This window comes from Hemitrygon akajei, chromosome 14 (genome assembly GCF_048418815.1).
Source record: "Hemitrygon akajei chromosome 14, sHemAka1.3, whole genome shotgun sequence".
NCBI lineage: Eukaryota > Metazoa > Chordata > Chondrichthyes > Myliobatiformes > Dasyatidae > Hemitrygon > Hemitrygon akajei.
In genome coordinates, this window is record NC_133137.1 from 68,502,289 (window position 1) to 68,517,813 (window position 15,525).

Below are 15,525 nucleotides of genomic sequence, written 5' to 3' on the forward strand. Positions count from 1 at the left end.
AAACAGCTTGTAGTAAAGGCACAAGGCATACAATCTTTTCTCGGCAAATATACTTACAAGCTTCTTCAAAACAATAAAAAGAGAGCTTTGTTTAGTCAGGGAACACAGAGCTGGACGTACTCAAAGCATGATTTTTTCAAAGTGTCCCAATTCTTTGCTGGATCATATTTCAAACATTATGAATATAGCCATTTTGCAAGATTATGTGATTATCAATGAATTTATTACTGATCTATTATTTATTGACTTGCTTTACTGATCCAGCAGAATACAAACATGAAGAGGAATTGCATAACAATGATAAACTGATTAAATAATGGAAGAGGAAAAATTATTTGTAACATCAGACTGTTCAATTCATTCTGGAGCAAGTCGGACATTATGTCTTCTCCACCATTCATTTAGAACAAACACCATATCCTGGATACACCTACAGTATATACTATAAAAGTGCAGAAACATAATACGGCACTAATTCCTGAAAAATGGACACTGCAAGGATCGTTTGGACTACTGACCACAGTTGAAGTATTTTCAACTGTGTCATCACTGACCTTACTTCCACCAAAAGATCAAAAGTGAGGAAACTAACTTGTGTTTGCACAATGTTCCAGTTGAACTACAACTCCTCAGAAACCGAAGCAGTCCATGCATTTACCATGATCTGGAAAATATTCAGACATAAACTGAGAATTGGCAATGATCATCTCCAAAAAGAGTCTAACCATGTGCCCTTGACCTTCAACAGAATTACTTGGACTATCAACATGCGGGGACTAATCACTGACCAGAAACTAATGCGGATCTGTATATGAACACCACAGCTAAAGACACAGGCACAGGTTAGCGACTGAATATTCTACGATGAGTGACTAACCTCACAACATCCCAAAGTCTTTCCACCATCTATAAGGCACAGCAACATGTGGTGAAATACTCCCTACTTGATTGGATGAGCTTCACCCAAGAAGCCCAAAACCATTGAAACTCAATTTATTGGCAAGCCATCAATCTCTTTCAATATTATTCCATCCATCATGGCCATACGATGGATGGAATGATATACCATCCACAAAATACTGAGGTTACTCCTCCAGAGCGCCTCTCAAACCTGTGACCTCTAACACCAAGAAGCACAAAGGCAACTATTCCTTCATCATCAGAATCAGTTTTAATATCACCAGCATATGTGGTGAAATTTGTTGCGGAAGCAGTACAATGCAATACATAATAATAGAAAACAACCTGTGAATTACAGTAAATATATATATGTAGTGCAAAAAATAGAAATAAAAAAATAGTGAGATAGTGTTCAAGGGATCAATATCCATTCAGAAATTGGATGGCAGAGAGCAAAAAGTTGTTCCTGAATCTTTGAGTATTTTTAACTTCCTAGGTGCCATCAAAAAGGTGACTAGTACAAGCAGCTCTGATGGAAACCATCAAATGTTCCTGCTTCAGTCTGCTGCAGCTGAGAACCACAACTATATCCAAGGTCATTGTTGAGTATAATCCCTGGAACTCTTTCCCATACAGCTGTTCCCAATAGAGTGTACTTTCTCCAGAAGAATCGCAGCAAATGAAGTACAAATCTCACCACCAACTGTCCAAGGGCAATTAAAGATGGGCAATAAATGCTGGCCTTCTCAACCTTGCCCACATCTTCAAAATTGAATAAACAAGTAAAGAGTATAAAAAACAGATACTAGCTACATTGAATTGAAAGATTATCGCAGTCAATTAGCTGTGAGTAGTTTTAAGATATTTTATATTCAGTTGTACATTAAACTGAAAGAATATTAAACAATTTAAATTTACTTCATTTTTTTACTGAAATACATCACCTAGCTCAACGTAAACAGATCATTAAGAAGCCAGTCTAATTAAAAATAAATAACATACTAACATAAAAAGTAACACAATTAAACAAATACTTGCTTTTGGAAATTTGTGAAGAGTAGATTAAACTTTACAAAAAGAGGAACTGAAGATTTTATAACGAAAAAAGATTAGCGTTATTTATTACATATACATCATAACATATAGTGAAATGTGCCATTGGCATCAACAGGCAACACAGTCCAAGGCTGTGCTGGTGGCAACCCACAAGTGTTGTCATGATTCTGGTGCCAACGTGACATGCCCACAACATACTAACTGTACGTGTTTGGAATGCAGGAGGTAGCTAGAGCCCCTGGAAGAAACTCGTGCAGTCACAGGGAGGACCATCAAACTCCTTACAGACAAAAGCAAGAATTGAACTTGGGTTACCGATGCTGTAAAACCTGACGCTAACCGCTATGCGTAGATATTGAGCACTTTTTTTTTACACAGAGAAAATGGCATTTATATGTATGTAGGTGAGCAGCCTAAAGACTGATATACAGTAGATCTCATTGGTAAAGTGGATGCTTGCCAAATACAGCTGGAAGTTGTGCTGCACCACTTGACACTCTTAAGGAGATATTAAGCCAATTATCACCAAAGGTCCTCTAGATTTTAAATAAAATTCTGCACAGTTCTGGTCTCCATGCTACAGCATGTAATTTAGCTAGAAAGGTTGAAGAAAAGATTCACAAAGATGTTACTAGGACTGGAGGGCTTGTGTTATAGCTAGAAGCTGGGTAGGGTGGGACTTCTTTTACTTGGAGCATAGAAGGCTGAGGGGTGACCTTATAAGAGGTAAATAAAATCATGAGGGGCATAGATTAGTGGTCACAGTCTTTTTCTAACTAGGTGAGTCCAAAATCCTGCACCATCTGTCTGGAAAAGGTTACCCCTCAGGTTTCCAAACCTGCTCACCTTACATCTGTATCCTCTAGTTTTGGACTCACTTACCCAACCTAGGGTCCACGGACTACTCAGTTAATGATAAGTCTCCAAGGCACAGAAAAGGTTGTGAACCCCTGGTTTAGAGGGACATGGGCCAAACCCAGACAAATGGGACTAGCTCAGATAGGTGTCTTAGTCAGCATGGGTAAGTATGACCAAAGGATGTGTTTCTATAATGTATAATTCTATGAGTCCAGAAAGAACATTTTTTCTAGAAAACAAATATTTAAAAAATGAAACAGCAGAGTTAATATATTTTTAAATAAGCAAGCTATGATTATGAACAGGGTGCCTGGGAATGAAATAAAAAGGAACAGATCCAATTTGACATGATGATGATAACTGTGTATGTCATGCAAGCTTCAGAAATGACATCAAATTGAAAGGGAGAGCAAAAGCCAAGACATATGACTTTGTTTTAATAATAGTTGAATTTGCAAGGACAGTAATAGAGATCTGAAGACAGAGATATGAAAGAAAAGGAGAGGGGAAAGGAAAGTTCATAAAAGAGAAAGGAGAGCTAGATGACAGAATCAGGTTTAATATCACTGGCATGTGTCATGAAATTTGTTGTTACACAGCAGCAGTTCATTGCAATACATAATAAAAATTGTAAATTACAGTAAATATATATTAAAAAGCTATATTAAATAAGTAGTGCAAAAACAGAAAAAAAAAACATTGAGGTAGTGGTCAATGTCCATTCAGAAATCTGATGGCAGAGGAGAAGAAGCTGTTCCTGAAACATTGAGTGTGTGCGTTCAGGCTTTTGTACCTCCTCTCTGATGGTAGCAATGAGAGGAGGGATGTCCTGGGTGATGGGGGTCCTTAATGATGGATGCTGCCTTTTTGAAGCATCTCTCCTTGCAGATGTCCTGAATGCTGGGGAGGCTAGTGCTCATGATGGGGCTGATTGAGTTTACAACTTTCTGCTGATCCTGTGCAGTAGCCTCCCCCACCCCCCAGCACAGTAGATAGTAACGCAGCCAGTCAGAATGCTCTCCATGGTACATCAGTAAAAATTTGTGAGTACCTTTGGTGACATACCAAAGCTCCTCAAACTTCTAATAAAATATAACTGCTGTCATGCCTCCTTTGTAACCACATCACTATGTTGGGCTCAAGATAGATCCTCAGAGATGTTGACACCCAGGAACTTGAAATTCTTCACTTCTGATTCCTCAGTGAGGACTATTGTGTGTCCTTTTGTCTTACCATTGGAGGTAAGATAGACAGTAACAAAGGAGTGAGATAGGAAAGATGAGAGGCTAAGATAAAGAGAAACAAGCAGAAGGTAATGCAGATGATGTTCAACATGATTTAAAGAGGAATTTAGAGGGAGAAAATGGATGTGAAGGGACAGAATGAAGGATGATGTGAAACAGTTGTACATCTTTATATCAAGTATGCATATAATTTAATTTTATTGATATTGAGCATCTCATTTCACTTAAAGCCTTCTAGATCCTTCTAATGTCATGCATTTAACACACTCAAGCTTTTAAAATCTTATATTTTATCTTACAATGACCCAGAAGGATTCTATTCCAAGACTTTGTGGTCATGCTGACTCCCAGGGAGGCAATCCCACTAGTCTCAATCTCTCTCACACACGTCCATAAAGGAAACACAAGGAATAATTTATCACCAACGTTAACAAGTACATGCTAAGGGGCCAGTACTTTCCCTGTTGCATGACCTTGTCCTTGCCAAAAGACAAAACACTATGGGTTTGGGTTCTACATGGATCTTTAGTTAAGATCTGAAGTGTCAACTTTGAGGTTGACCACTGATAAATGCTGCCCCTCATATTTGTTCACAGAAGTGCCCTCAACCCATCAAGTACTAATTGCCCAAAATCTCAGAGAAGTATCTAACTTCATCACATCATCATCCCTGAGGCCTGACGTGGTCATTCTGTCAGAAACCTCGAACCAGGTGGTCATGGTAGAACTGACAGTTTGTTGGGAAGACCTGATTGAGGAGGAGTTTGAGCATAAGAAAGCCGAATACCAGGAGCTATTACAGCGATGCCAGAGACAGGGCTGGAGGGACGATGCGAGCCTAGAGAGGTGGGGTGTAGAGGTTTTGCTGGCTGCTAGCTGTACAAAATCTACTCTCTTCTTGGCACTACGGGGACTGCACAGAAAAGAGCCATCAGGACCATCACAGAGGCTGCTGAGCGAGCCTCCAGATGGCTATGGATCAAGAGGTGTGACCCGTGGACTAATGTTGCTAGGATACAAGCCAGGGCCTGATCAATCCTGGCTGAGCTGCCTGGGTGAGGGTGCCTGATATTGAAGGACCCGAAACACCTGATGACCCCAGGTTACATCACTGATGATGTGTCCCAGCACATCCTGGGATGTATCTCTGCATCAAATGAACTGACTTTGCATCAGCAGATGGGCTGTGTTCAGCAGGACACCGATGCATACAAGTTTCACTCATTTGCTCCTATATATATATCACAGCTAAATTTCAGACAAAGTTATAGAGATGAAAGGACAAGATTAAACCTCTCCCCTTCTCCAGTTACCTGTTATTCCTGAAGATACCCTGGATATTTCCAATGAACGAGGTTTCTTTGTGACTGCAGTAGTCAAGAATTCATAAGGATTGTCCTCTTCTTCTGGGGGGAAACTGTCCAATGATGGAGACAGCCTCATGTCCAGAGTCTGGTCATCTTTCTTTGTTTCTGATTCCTGCAACAGATTTTAAAAATGTGATTTAAGGACAAATCTGATTGTACTGTACAGTTATAAATACATTTTCAAAGCAGTTTAGCTTGCTCTGTCAAAATAAAGTTTTGGTGGTCTGTGGTATATGTGTACAGTAGTTATTTTAGAAAACTCATTTATTAGTTAAATAACAGTTAAGTCACCAGCATCTCCTCCATTTCCTGGATATCTGCATTCACCCCATCCTCCCACTACCTTAACAGGGATAGAGTTCCTCTTTTTATCACCTACCACCCCATGAGCCTCCACATTCAACAATTCATGCTCTGCACCCTCTACCGTCTTCAACGGGGCCCTACCACCAAACATATTTTTATCACCCCCCCCCCCCCCCGCCAATGTATCCCTGCAAGCAGCAGAAATGCTACACCTGCCCATTTACCTCCTCCCTCACCTCCACTCAGGGTCCCAAACAATCCTTCCAGTTGAGGCAACACTTCACTGGCGAATACTTTGGGGTCATCTCCTGCATCCAGTCCTCCCGATATGGCCTCCACTGCACTGCTGAGACTGGACACAAGTTGAGGGACCGCTTTGTCAAGCGCCTCTGCTGCATCCACAAAAAGCGGAATTTTCTGATGGGCAACTATTTTAGTTCCTTTTCCCATTGTTGGTCCACGGCCTCCTCTTCTACCACAATGTGGCTGCTCTCTGGTTGGAGGAGCAAGACCTCATATTCTGTCTAGGTAGCCTCCAAACTGATGGCATGAATACCCTTTTCTCCTTCTAGTAATATTTTCCCTTCCCCTTCCCTCTTCTTCTATTCCCCATTCTGGCCTCTTACCTCTTCTTCTCACCTGCCACTCTTCATCCCCAGTTCCCCCCTTCTTCCCTTATCTCCTCTCCTATCATATTCCTTCTTCTTTCCCTTTGTCTTTTCCAACTATCACCTCCCAGTTTCTTACTTTCTAACCACCCCCCCCACACACATTTACCTGGCTTCACCTTACCCCCTGCCCCACCTTCTTATCTTAAGAAGGATCTTAGCCCAAATTGTTGACTCATAGATGATGCTTGACCTGCTGTGTTCCTCCAGCATTGTGTCTGTGTTACTTATCAAAAAGTTTTCTGCAGAGCATTATTCCTGTGTTTGAGTATTGTGTGAACCATTGCCATCATACAAGTATAATTCAACACTATTTGGAATAGCTATTCAACAATTCAACACAGCATGTTCATAACTGGAGTGGCAATCCAGAGTCCTGGATTACACATATTTTCTACGCTATGTGTCATACTTCCAGCATCTCCATCCAGTGCCCCAAGCTAAATATGCGATGAAGCTCAAAACCTGCCACATTTACTAAGAACTATAAAATCAATTTATTAGTAGAACACTGAATAAAAATCTAAAATCAGCAATAATTACCATGAAACTGTAAAAATCTATTAGGGAAAGAAATCTGCCATCTTATCCAGTCTGGACTGTGTTATCTTAGATTCCTCAGGTCATGCTCTCCTCTCACTGCTGCCATCAGGTAGAAGGTACAGGGGCTCAGGACTCGCACCACCAGGTTCAATAGCAGCTACTACCCTTCTACCATCAGGCTCTTGAGCAAAAGGGGATAACTAAACTCAACTTCACTTGCCCCACCATTGAAATATTCCCGCAGCTAATGGACTCACTTTCAAGGACTCTTCATCTCATGCTCTTGTTATCTATTGCTATTTATTTATATTTACATTTTTGCAGTTGTTTTCTGCACTCTGGGGTTGATCTTTCATTGATCCTGTTATAGTTACTATTCTATAGATTTACCTCTATGGTGATACAGCAGTAAACAGTCAGGCAGGAATAACACTGGAAGTCCTCCACATTGATTCCTAAACTTATGAAATCTCATGGCATTTACCTCCTTTCCTTAACTTACGAATCAGTAACGTTCTACCAAAAATTGGAAGAATTTAATAAATTCAGAGTGTAGGAATTCCATGTACATTACATGAGGAAAATGAAATCATAAAACCATTGAGTTATCCTACTGATGGTATGCCTCAAATCTTCCTTGTCATTTGATGCCCGTGTCCCCTAATTCTCTCTGTTTAAAACCAGTTTCAGCCTTGAGTACCATCAAAGAGGGAGCGTGCACAAACTCTGCTGAGGGTAGAGATAGTCGCATTTGAAGATTACGATGGATGAAGAGAGAGCCAAAGGAAATACAAAAAAAAAACTGCTTGACATTTTCCTCACCATCCACTTGCTTGTGATGGTGTGACCACCAAACAGTCTTGTGAAAGCAGAGTCCTATCTTTGCACAATAAGATTGTTTTGTATGGCACCAGCACCATGTTAAATGGGGTGGAATTAGAACGTATTTGAAAGTTCAAAACTGGACAATAAACATTAGCAAAAGTGCACTCCACCACAATGTGTAAATTCAAAGCAAACTGATCACCCACTTTAACAATCTACTGAAGCAATAGTGGTTTAATATGGAGCAAAAAGGGGCATTCCAGGGGCACCAGCAGCCATTACCTATAAAAGAGGTGGCAACTATTAAGGTTACAGTACAGGATTACATTCGTGTTGAACAGTGGAAGTGGTTTGCATTAGCCTAAGGTACTTAATCCCATGGCCAGCAGATTTGATGAAATCTCTGCAACTTGGCCACATCCAGTTATGCATGGTATTCAACAACTAACAACTAACAACTATTGGGAAGAAAATCTCCACGAACATCCTTGCTTGCAATAAAGGTGAAGGACAGAATGTGGGTGAGAAAGAGTGAAGTATTGGTGAATATTTTCATCCACAACTACTGAGTGAATGTTCTATTCTAATTTCCTTTCAATTTTCTCACCAAGACATAAGGGCAATCTCATTAACTCAATGTGATTGTGAAAAAATGGCAAATCAAACTGAATATAGCAGAGGCTACAAGCCCCAGTGGGCTTGGGTTGTTTTGACAAGTAACATTCATTCGTAACACGAAGTCCAATAAAGAACATTTCCAGCAGTTTCGTTTGATGATAAATTGCATGCCATTTGCTGAATCCTTCATCATCTACATCTTGTGGATCACTACTGACTGTAACTGAACCAGTGAAGTTACTGCGGCTACAATCAGGTAAGAGGTAGCATTTTCTAAAATGGACAGCTCATCTCCTGATCGCACAATCACTTCACCAACTTTTAAGAGACATTAGAAGTGTGAAGGAATACCCTCAATTTGTCACAAATGAGCATAACAGCAACATTAAGAGAACTTTAAAACATCTAAGTACAGCAGCTCTCCTACCAGTTTAAACTTTCACTCACTCTACAACCTGCGTTCTGTAGCCAAATTGTTTCTATATCATGATGCACAGGAACAGTTTGCTGAGGCTGTCTACCAAGCACCTGGAACCTTCAACACTTGGATTGTATTGCTTGCACAGGAACTCTGCTTTCTGCAAGTGCCCCCTCAAATCACAAAGCCATTGTGGTTTGAAAACATCTTGGTCTTCCCTCTTTGGATTAAAATCCTGGAATTTCACACCTAATAGTACAAGGGATGTAGCAAAGCACAAAAGGTAGGTCACCATTACACCTTGAGGTAAAGAAATGTCCCAAACCAGGCAAATTACAAAGTAAACATATTCACAGGTCCATTGCATTGTAGTGAGTAAAATTATAAAGATTGCCAAACTAATCAGGTCCTAATCACGTCTAACAGTATTAACAACTTCACAGATATCTGTTATCAGGTGTACTCATTACTTATCCCATGAACTAGATTAATGACAGATCCAAATAAGTGGCATGCTATCACACCTGCTGAAATCTACAGAAGAATTTGGCAAAATCGCAGGTAGTTGGAAAACTATATATGTTTCCAATTAATAATTTATTCAGTTCTATTTTTAATCTCTCCCTTCTGCTGCGAAATCTGTCTCTTCTGCGGCTGTTACATCATGCTTTACCAAGAGCACAACCACTCTGTGGGTTTATTATTGACAAAGACTGTACCCTTTCAGTTCCAACTCTTCACTGTTCACTGTATCACTGTTTCAGTGCAGGTAACCACTAAAATGGTAAGGGCAGACCCAGGAGGAAACCCAGTGTATATTTCAACAACATCCACTGCCTAGATTTTTAAAATAATAAAAATTATTTGGTTTTAAAACTGAATATAAATCTTAACTTAGCTTTTATGAGTTTCTTGCTTTGACCCTTGCTCTGCATTTCTGGCTGATCTGTTCAGAATTAACCCTGTATATTCATTTTATCTTACACAGTCCCATGGTTGACTCCCCTGGTCCTTCTCTCTCTAACTTATGGAGTTTAGAAGTTTTCATTGTGCTTCAGAAACTAAAATTGAACTTGATTAAAATGAAGCCCAATTTAAAACATGAATTTATCTAAATTCAGCTCAGGCAGTTTAGTAATAAAATCCAGTGATCTGTTTGCCCTAAATCTACTGTGAAGCCCAAAAGTAGATTGTCCTGAACTTCTCTCTGTATCCAGCTCAACACCATTCATTCTTACATCCCAGTTTTTCTTACAATATTAAAGAACAGAAGCTTAAATAACTCTTTGAAATCACAACAATGTGATTTCTGAATACCAATATGTAAATGACTATCATATGACAGAAACAAGGAAACTGCATGTTCAATAGGTTGGTCTAGCCTGTGTACTTAAATATGAGCAAAAGCCACCTCATTTTATCAGCACCGTGTTCGATTATATTTCCGGTCTGTTAATTAGTGTAGCACATCGGACCATGCTGACTCATTCCCTAAGAAAACGAGTAGCGCCACATGCAAGCTGATCTGTCTTAGTGTGAGGACCTGACAACATCCAGGAGCATGTTGTGAGGAGTTCACACCATGCCTCTCCAAAATTGCTTTAAGCCGCAAGACATGTGAATGCATTATATCATTTCAGATGGGCTGCTCTATGTACAGAGAGTAGTTTATTTAGCAGAAATGCAGGAAGATGTGATTAATGTGTAAAGACATACAAACAAATGATAATTATGTGGAAGTCCTTGATAACAGCAACACGCAGTCATGGAAATCCAAAAGTCATGAGTCACTGATGATAGATTAGAAATAGACCTTAATACCAATGGAATATCTACAGATTTCATGCTCCACAAATTATGATTCAGCAAGTTATAGCTGTTTCAAGTTTGCTCTCTTGTACATTGACAATAGCTTCTTTTGAATCTTACAGCTTAGATCATAACAGTGTGACAGTAACCACACCTGTTTCCTCCCTCTTTGGTAAAGAGAAACATTTACAGCTTCTATTATAAGAATGACAACGTGTTAGCAGAATCATGAAACAACATTGGTGCAGGACAGGGAGAAAGATTGGTCAGGAATATTTCTATCCAATAGCAACCTGCTTGTCCCTTCCACTCATGAGATGCAGATTCAGACAGGTGTAAATACATACATTAGCAGTGTCTGGCTTGTTATTGGGTTTGCAGTATTGAACAAGGAGCAATTTCCATCAGCTCCTTAACAGATGGAGACAATGATAAATGAAATGGTGACTGATGCTTTCAGGTTCAGTCAGACATGATGCTACTACAATTCACAGCATAGGCACATCACATACACTGACAGCTAAAATTAAACTGAATTGGCAGATGTCTCGATAGTCTTTTTTTCTCTAGCAAGAGCAGCGTTCAAGCCCTTATACAGCATCCTACAAAAGGTAGTGGATTCCCCTCAGTATATCATGGGTAAAGCCCTCCCAACCATTCAGCATAACTATATGAAACAGTGCCACAGGAAAGTAGCATCAATTATCAAGGATCCTCACTGACCAGACCAAGCTCTTTTCTCGCTGCTGCCATCAAGTAGAAGGTACAGGTGCCTCAGGACTCACACCACCAAGTTCAAGAACACTTACTGCTCCTCAACCATCAACCTCTTGAACAAAAGGGGATAACTACACTCATTCTATTTCTGGTGCTCCCACAGCTGAGGGTCTCACTTTAAGGGCTCTTTATCTTGTTATTTCATGCTCCCATTATTGATTGCTTTTTTATATTTGCATTTGCGTAGTTTGTTGTCCTTTGATCCTGATTACAGTTACTGTTCTATAAATTTGATAAGTATTCCCACAGCAAAAAGAATCTCAGGGTTGTAAGTAGTGATATGGAGCGCATTGACTCTGATAATAAAGTTTACTTTGAACTTAGTGCGTCCCCTTCCTCAGACTATTCACAAAGATACCTTTCTTACTGCTGCTGTCCACCGATGTCTTGCACAGTGGAGTAGCAGGTAGCACAACGTTTTAACACAACCGGAGTAGACGCATGAAACCCGTGTGGTCACGGGGAGTACATACAAACTCTTTACAGACAGTGGCGGGAACTAAACGGCAGCTGTAAGATCTGAGTCTGTAAGGAGTTTGTACGGTCTCCCTGTGACCACACGGATTTCATACGGCTACTCCAGCCCACCTCCCCCCCCCCCCCCCACATTCCAACGACGCACGGGTCAGGGTTAGTGAATTGTGGGCATGCTATGTTGGCACGAGAAATGTAATGACATAAAACGGGCTGCCCATAGCACATCCTTTCTGAATTGACACAACAATGTCACTGTATGTTTCAAATAAAGGCAATCTTTCTCTTTCACTCGCACTTTAGAAGTTGATTTATACCATTTTCCCTCTCAACAAATTTCATTAGCTTTTTTTGAGCTGCACTTCCCAACATCAGTACGTCAGTGAGGTCAAATACCTATTTTCACAGCTGGTTGAATAAACTGGTTTATTCATTTCCACAGATGCTGCCTGACCTGCTGAATACCTCCAGCATTTTGTGTGTGTTGCATTGGTTGAATAAACTTGCCCGACATCTGTGATGAACACTTACTTTATTTATTTGTGCAGGGTTTTGAACAATTCTGCTTTAAGTCCCTGATCTCTCAGTATGATCAATATCTGAAACACTCCACTTTGTCCTTTTCATACTGGTAAACAGGTCATTTTTATTTCTAAAGGATTCTACTCCTTATTGGAGTTTCTTTTTGATTGATAATACATTAATGTTTTAGCCTTATTGGATTTGATTTTGAAGAAAGAAAACTTTATAAACAAAATGCACTGAAACAAATTAAACAAAGTTGAATTCATGTTTAACATGTTCTAAATACATTAATTTCACCTCCTTACACAATACAATTCAACTTCCTACATCAAAGTAGCCCTTGAATGCTGGAGGAGATCCGTGTCACCTCTGTTATAGCAGACTGAAACATACAGTAACTTGTAAAATATCAAAGGTGTAGGGCTGACTTAATTCAAAAGAGCGAGAAGGCAATCATTCTTTGCAGTAGGAGCTAATTCAGGTGAGTTCTGAAAATATTAAAAAGGTAACAGTTGCGCTAACTTTGAATTTAAAAATAAAGGTGGTTTTTACAATTTTGCCATGAATTACTGTGCAAGAAGAAACAATGCTACAATGGGACGAGGGGCACTGGGGAGGCTGCAGGAATGGATGGGGACCCCAAATGGGAAGGTATAGAAAGGTCCTTTTCCCCCCAGCAACACAGAAACCTTTGCTCCTATCTCTTAATCTCCTCAGTGAGTAATGCTTATACAGGTTTAAGGTTGTCATGTACGTCTGCCACCTTGTAAGGTGTCAATTTAAGACTTTGCAACTGGCATTGCAGTTCCCTGCCATTTGAGGTCAAGGTCACAGTTGCACTCAACCTGCATTCCCACTCTAGTTAGCTGTCATTTTTTATAGATTCTTGCTCAACGCTGCATTACTGAAGTATTTTCACTGATGAGCTCTGTACCTCAGGAGAAATTACTTCCACTATATTTCTTTGTTACGGAAGACAGGGGCAGTCAGCATGGCTTTGTGAAGGGCAGATTGTGTCTAACAAGCCTGATAGAGTTCTTTGAGGTGGTGACCAGGCATATAGATGAGGGTAGTGCAGTGGATGTGATCTACCTGGATTTTAGTAAGGCATTTGACAAGGTACCACACGGGAGGCTTATTCAGAAAGTCAGAAGGCATGGGATCCAGGGAAGTTTGGCCAGGTGGATTCAGAATTAGCTTACCTGCAGAAGGCAGAGGGTCGTGGTGGAGGGAGTACATTCAATTTGGAGGGTTGTGACTAGTGGTGTCCCACAAGGATCTGTTCTGGGATCTCTACTTTTCGTGATTTTTATTAACGACCTGGATGTGGGGGTAGAAGGGTGGGTTGGCAAGTTTGCAAATGACACAAAGGTGGGTGGTGTTGTAGATAGTGTAGAGGATTGTCGAAGATTGCAGAGAGACTTTGATAGGATGCAGAAGTGGGCTGAGAAGTGGCAGATGGGAGTTAAAACCGGAGAAGTGTGAGGTGGTACACTTTGGAAGGACAAACTCCAAGGCAGAGTACAAAGTAAATGGCAGGATACTTGGTAGTGTGGAGGAGCAGAGGGATCTGGGGGTACATGTCCACAGATCCCTGAAAGTTGCCTCACAGGTAGATAGGGTAGTTAAGAAAGCTTATGGGGTGTTAGTTTTCATAAGTCGAGGGATAGAGTTTAAGAGGCACGATGTAATGATGCAGCTCTATAAAACTCTAGTTAGGCCACACTTGGAGTACTGTGTCCAGTTCTGGTCGCCTCACTATAGGAAGGATGTGGAAGCATTGGAAAGGGTACAGAGGAGATTTACCAGGATGCTGCCTGGTTTAGAAAGAATGGATTATGATCAGAGATTAAGGGAGCTAGGGCTTTACTCTTTGGAGAGAAGGAGGATGAGAGGAGACATGATAGAGGTGTACAAGATATTAAGAGGAATAGAGTGGACAGCCAGCGCCTCTTCCCCAGGGCACCACTGCTCAGTACAAGAGGACATGGCTTTAAGGTAAGGGGAGGGAAGTTCAAGGGGGATATTAGAGAAAGGTTTTTCACTCAGAGAGTGGTTGGTGCGTGGAATGCACTGCCTGAGTCAGTGTGGAGGCAGATACACTAGTGAAGTTTAACAGACTACTAGACAGGTATATGGAGGAATTTAAGATGGGGGTGGGTTATATGGGAGGCAGGGTTTGAGGGTCGGCACAACATTGTGGGCCGAAGGGCCTGTAATGTGCTGTACTACTCTATGTTCTAAGACAGAGTGTGGATTTGCAGAAGCACAAGTTACGCCACTCACAGATCACTTTACCTTAGGTGTTTCAGGCTCCTCTTAGAACTCAAAGCTCTTGATGAACTTCATGAACTGACTCACTCCACAGTCAATCATAAGGCAAACTTTGTCATAATCAATACAGCATATGCTGGAGAATGAATAGTATTTTCATTATAAATCTGCCGCACTGTCCTTTTCGTCATTCTGGACTACACTATGCTGATGGATTGATACTGAAGGAAGCTTACAAAAAACCTTCAAAAATTTTTATGATTATTTCTAACAAACATAAAATCCTTTCCCTCTGGGTAATGAACAAAATGGTAATGCAGACTTTTCTGGGTTATAAATGCCCAACTTACCAGTATATATGAACAAGCTCATATGATTAGATTCAGAAGTTCAATTTGCATACATACATTCCTTGATATGGCTCTCGTGCACCCACTCCCTCCTTTGAAGTTCTTTACTTCAATTATTAAGCATACACATTGTTGATCCTATGGAACACCTGTGGCCCAGGTATCCTGTTACTATCCTGTGCTGCTTTCAGCACTTACACCAAATAGGAGCAAAAACAAATTCCTAATTGAAAGATGCAGGAAAATCGATTAGAGATCAAAGTTGTTTTAGTTTAACTGAATTGTAATGGATCTATTCCTTTTAATATGAAACTTGGCCTCAGTTTCTGAAACTGATTGAAAACTTTCTTGGTGTGACCATCCAAATCAATACACAGCTGATTTTACAGATCATTCTACATCTCTGAACTGGCTGTTGTTCTAAATGAACATTGTTTATGATATATAAACTATTAACAATTTTGTTTAACAATGCTTTCCATGAGATATCCATTTCCAAAGATAACAGGCATT

The 15,525-nt window shown here is 40.3% G+C and overlaps 1 protein-coding gene across 13 annotated transcripts in view; it reads right to left on the reverse strand.

Annotated features, from left to right (window-relative positions):
* Positions 1-15,525, reverse strand: part of anks1b (ankyrin repeat and sterile alpha motif domain containing 1B) — an 856,034-nt gene that overhangs the window by 227,790 nt on the left and 612,719 nt on the right. For all 13 annotated transcript variants that reach the window (XM_073066305.1, XM_073066306.1, XM_073066289.1 and 10 more), the window contains one exon: positions 5,372-5,537. In XM_073066305.1, coding sequence (XP_072922406.1) covers positions 5,372-5,537 — 166 coding nt within the window. The remainder of the gene's footprint in view (positions 1-5,371; positions 5,538-15,525) is intronic.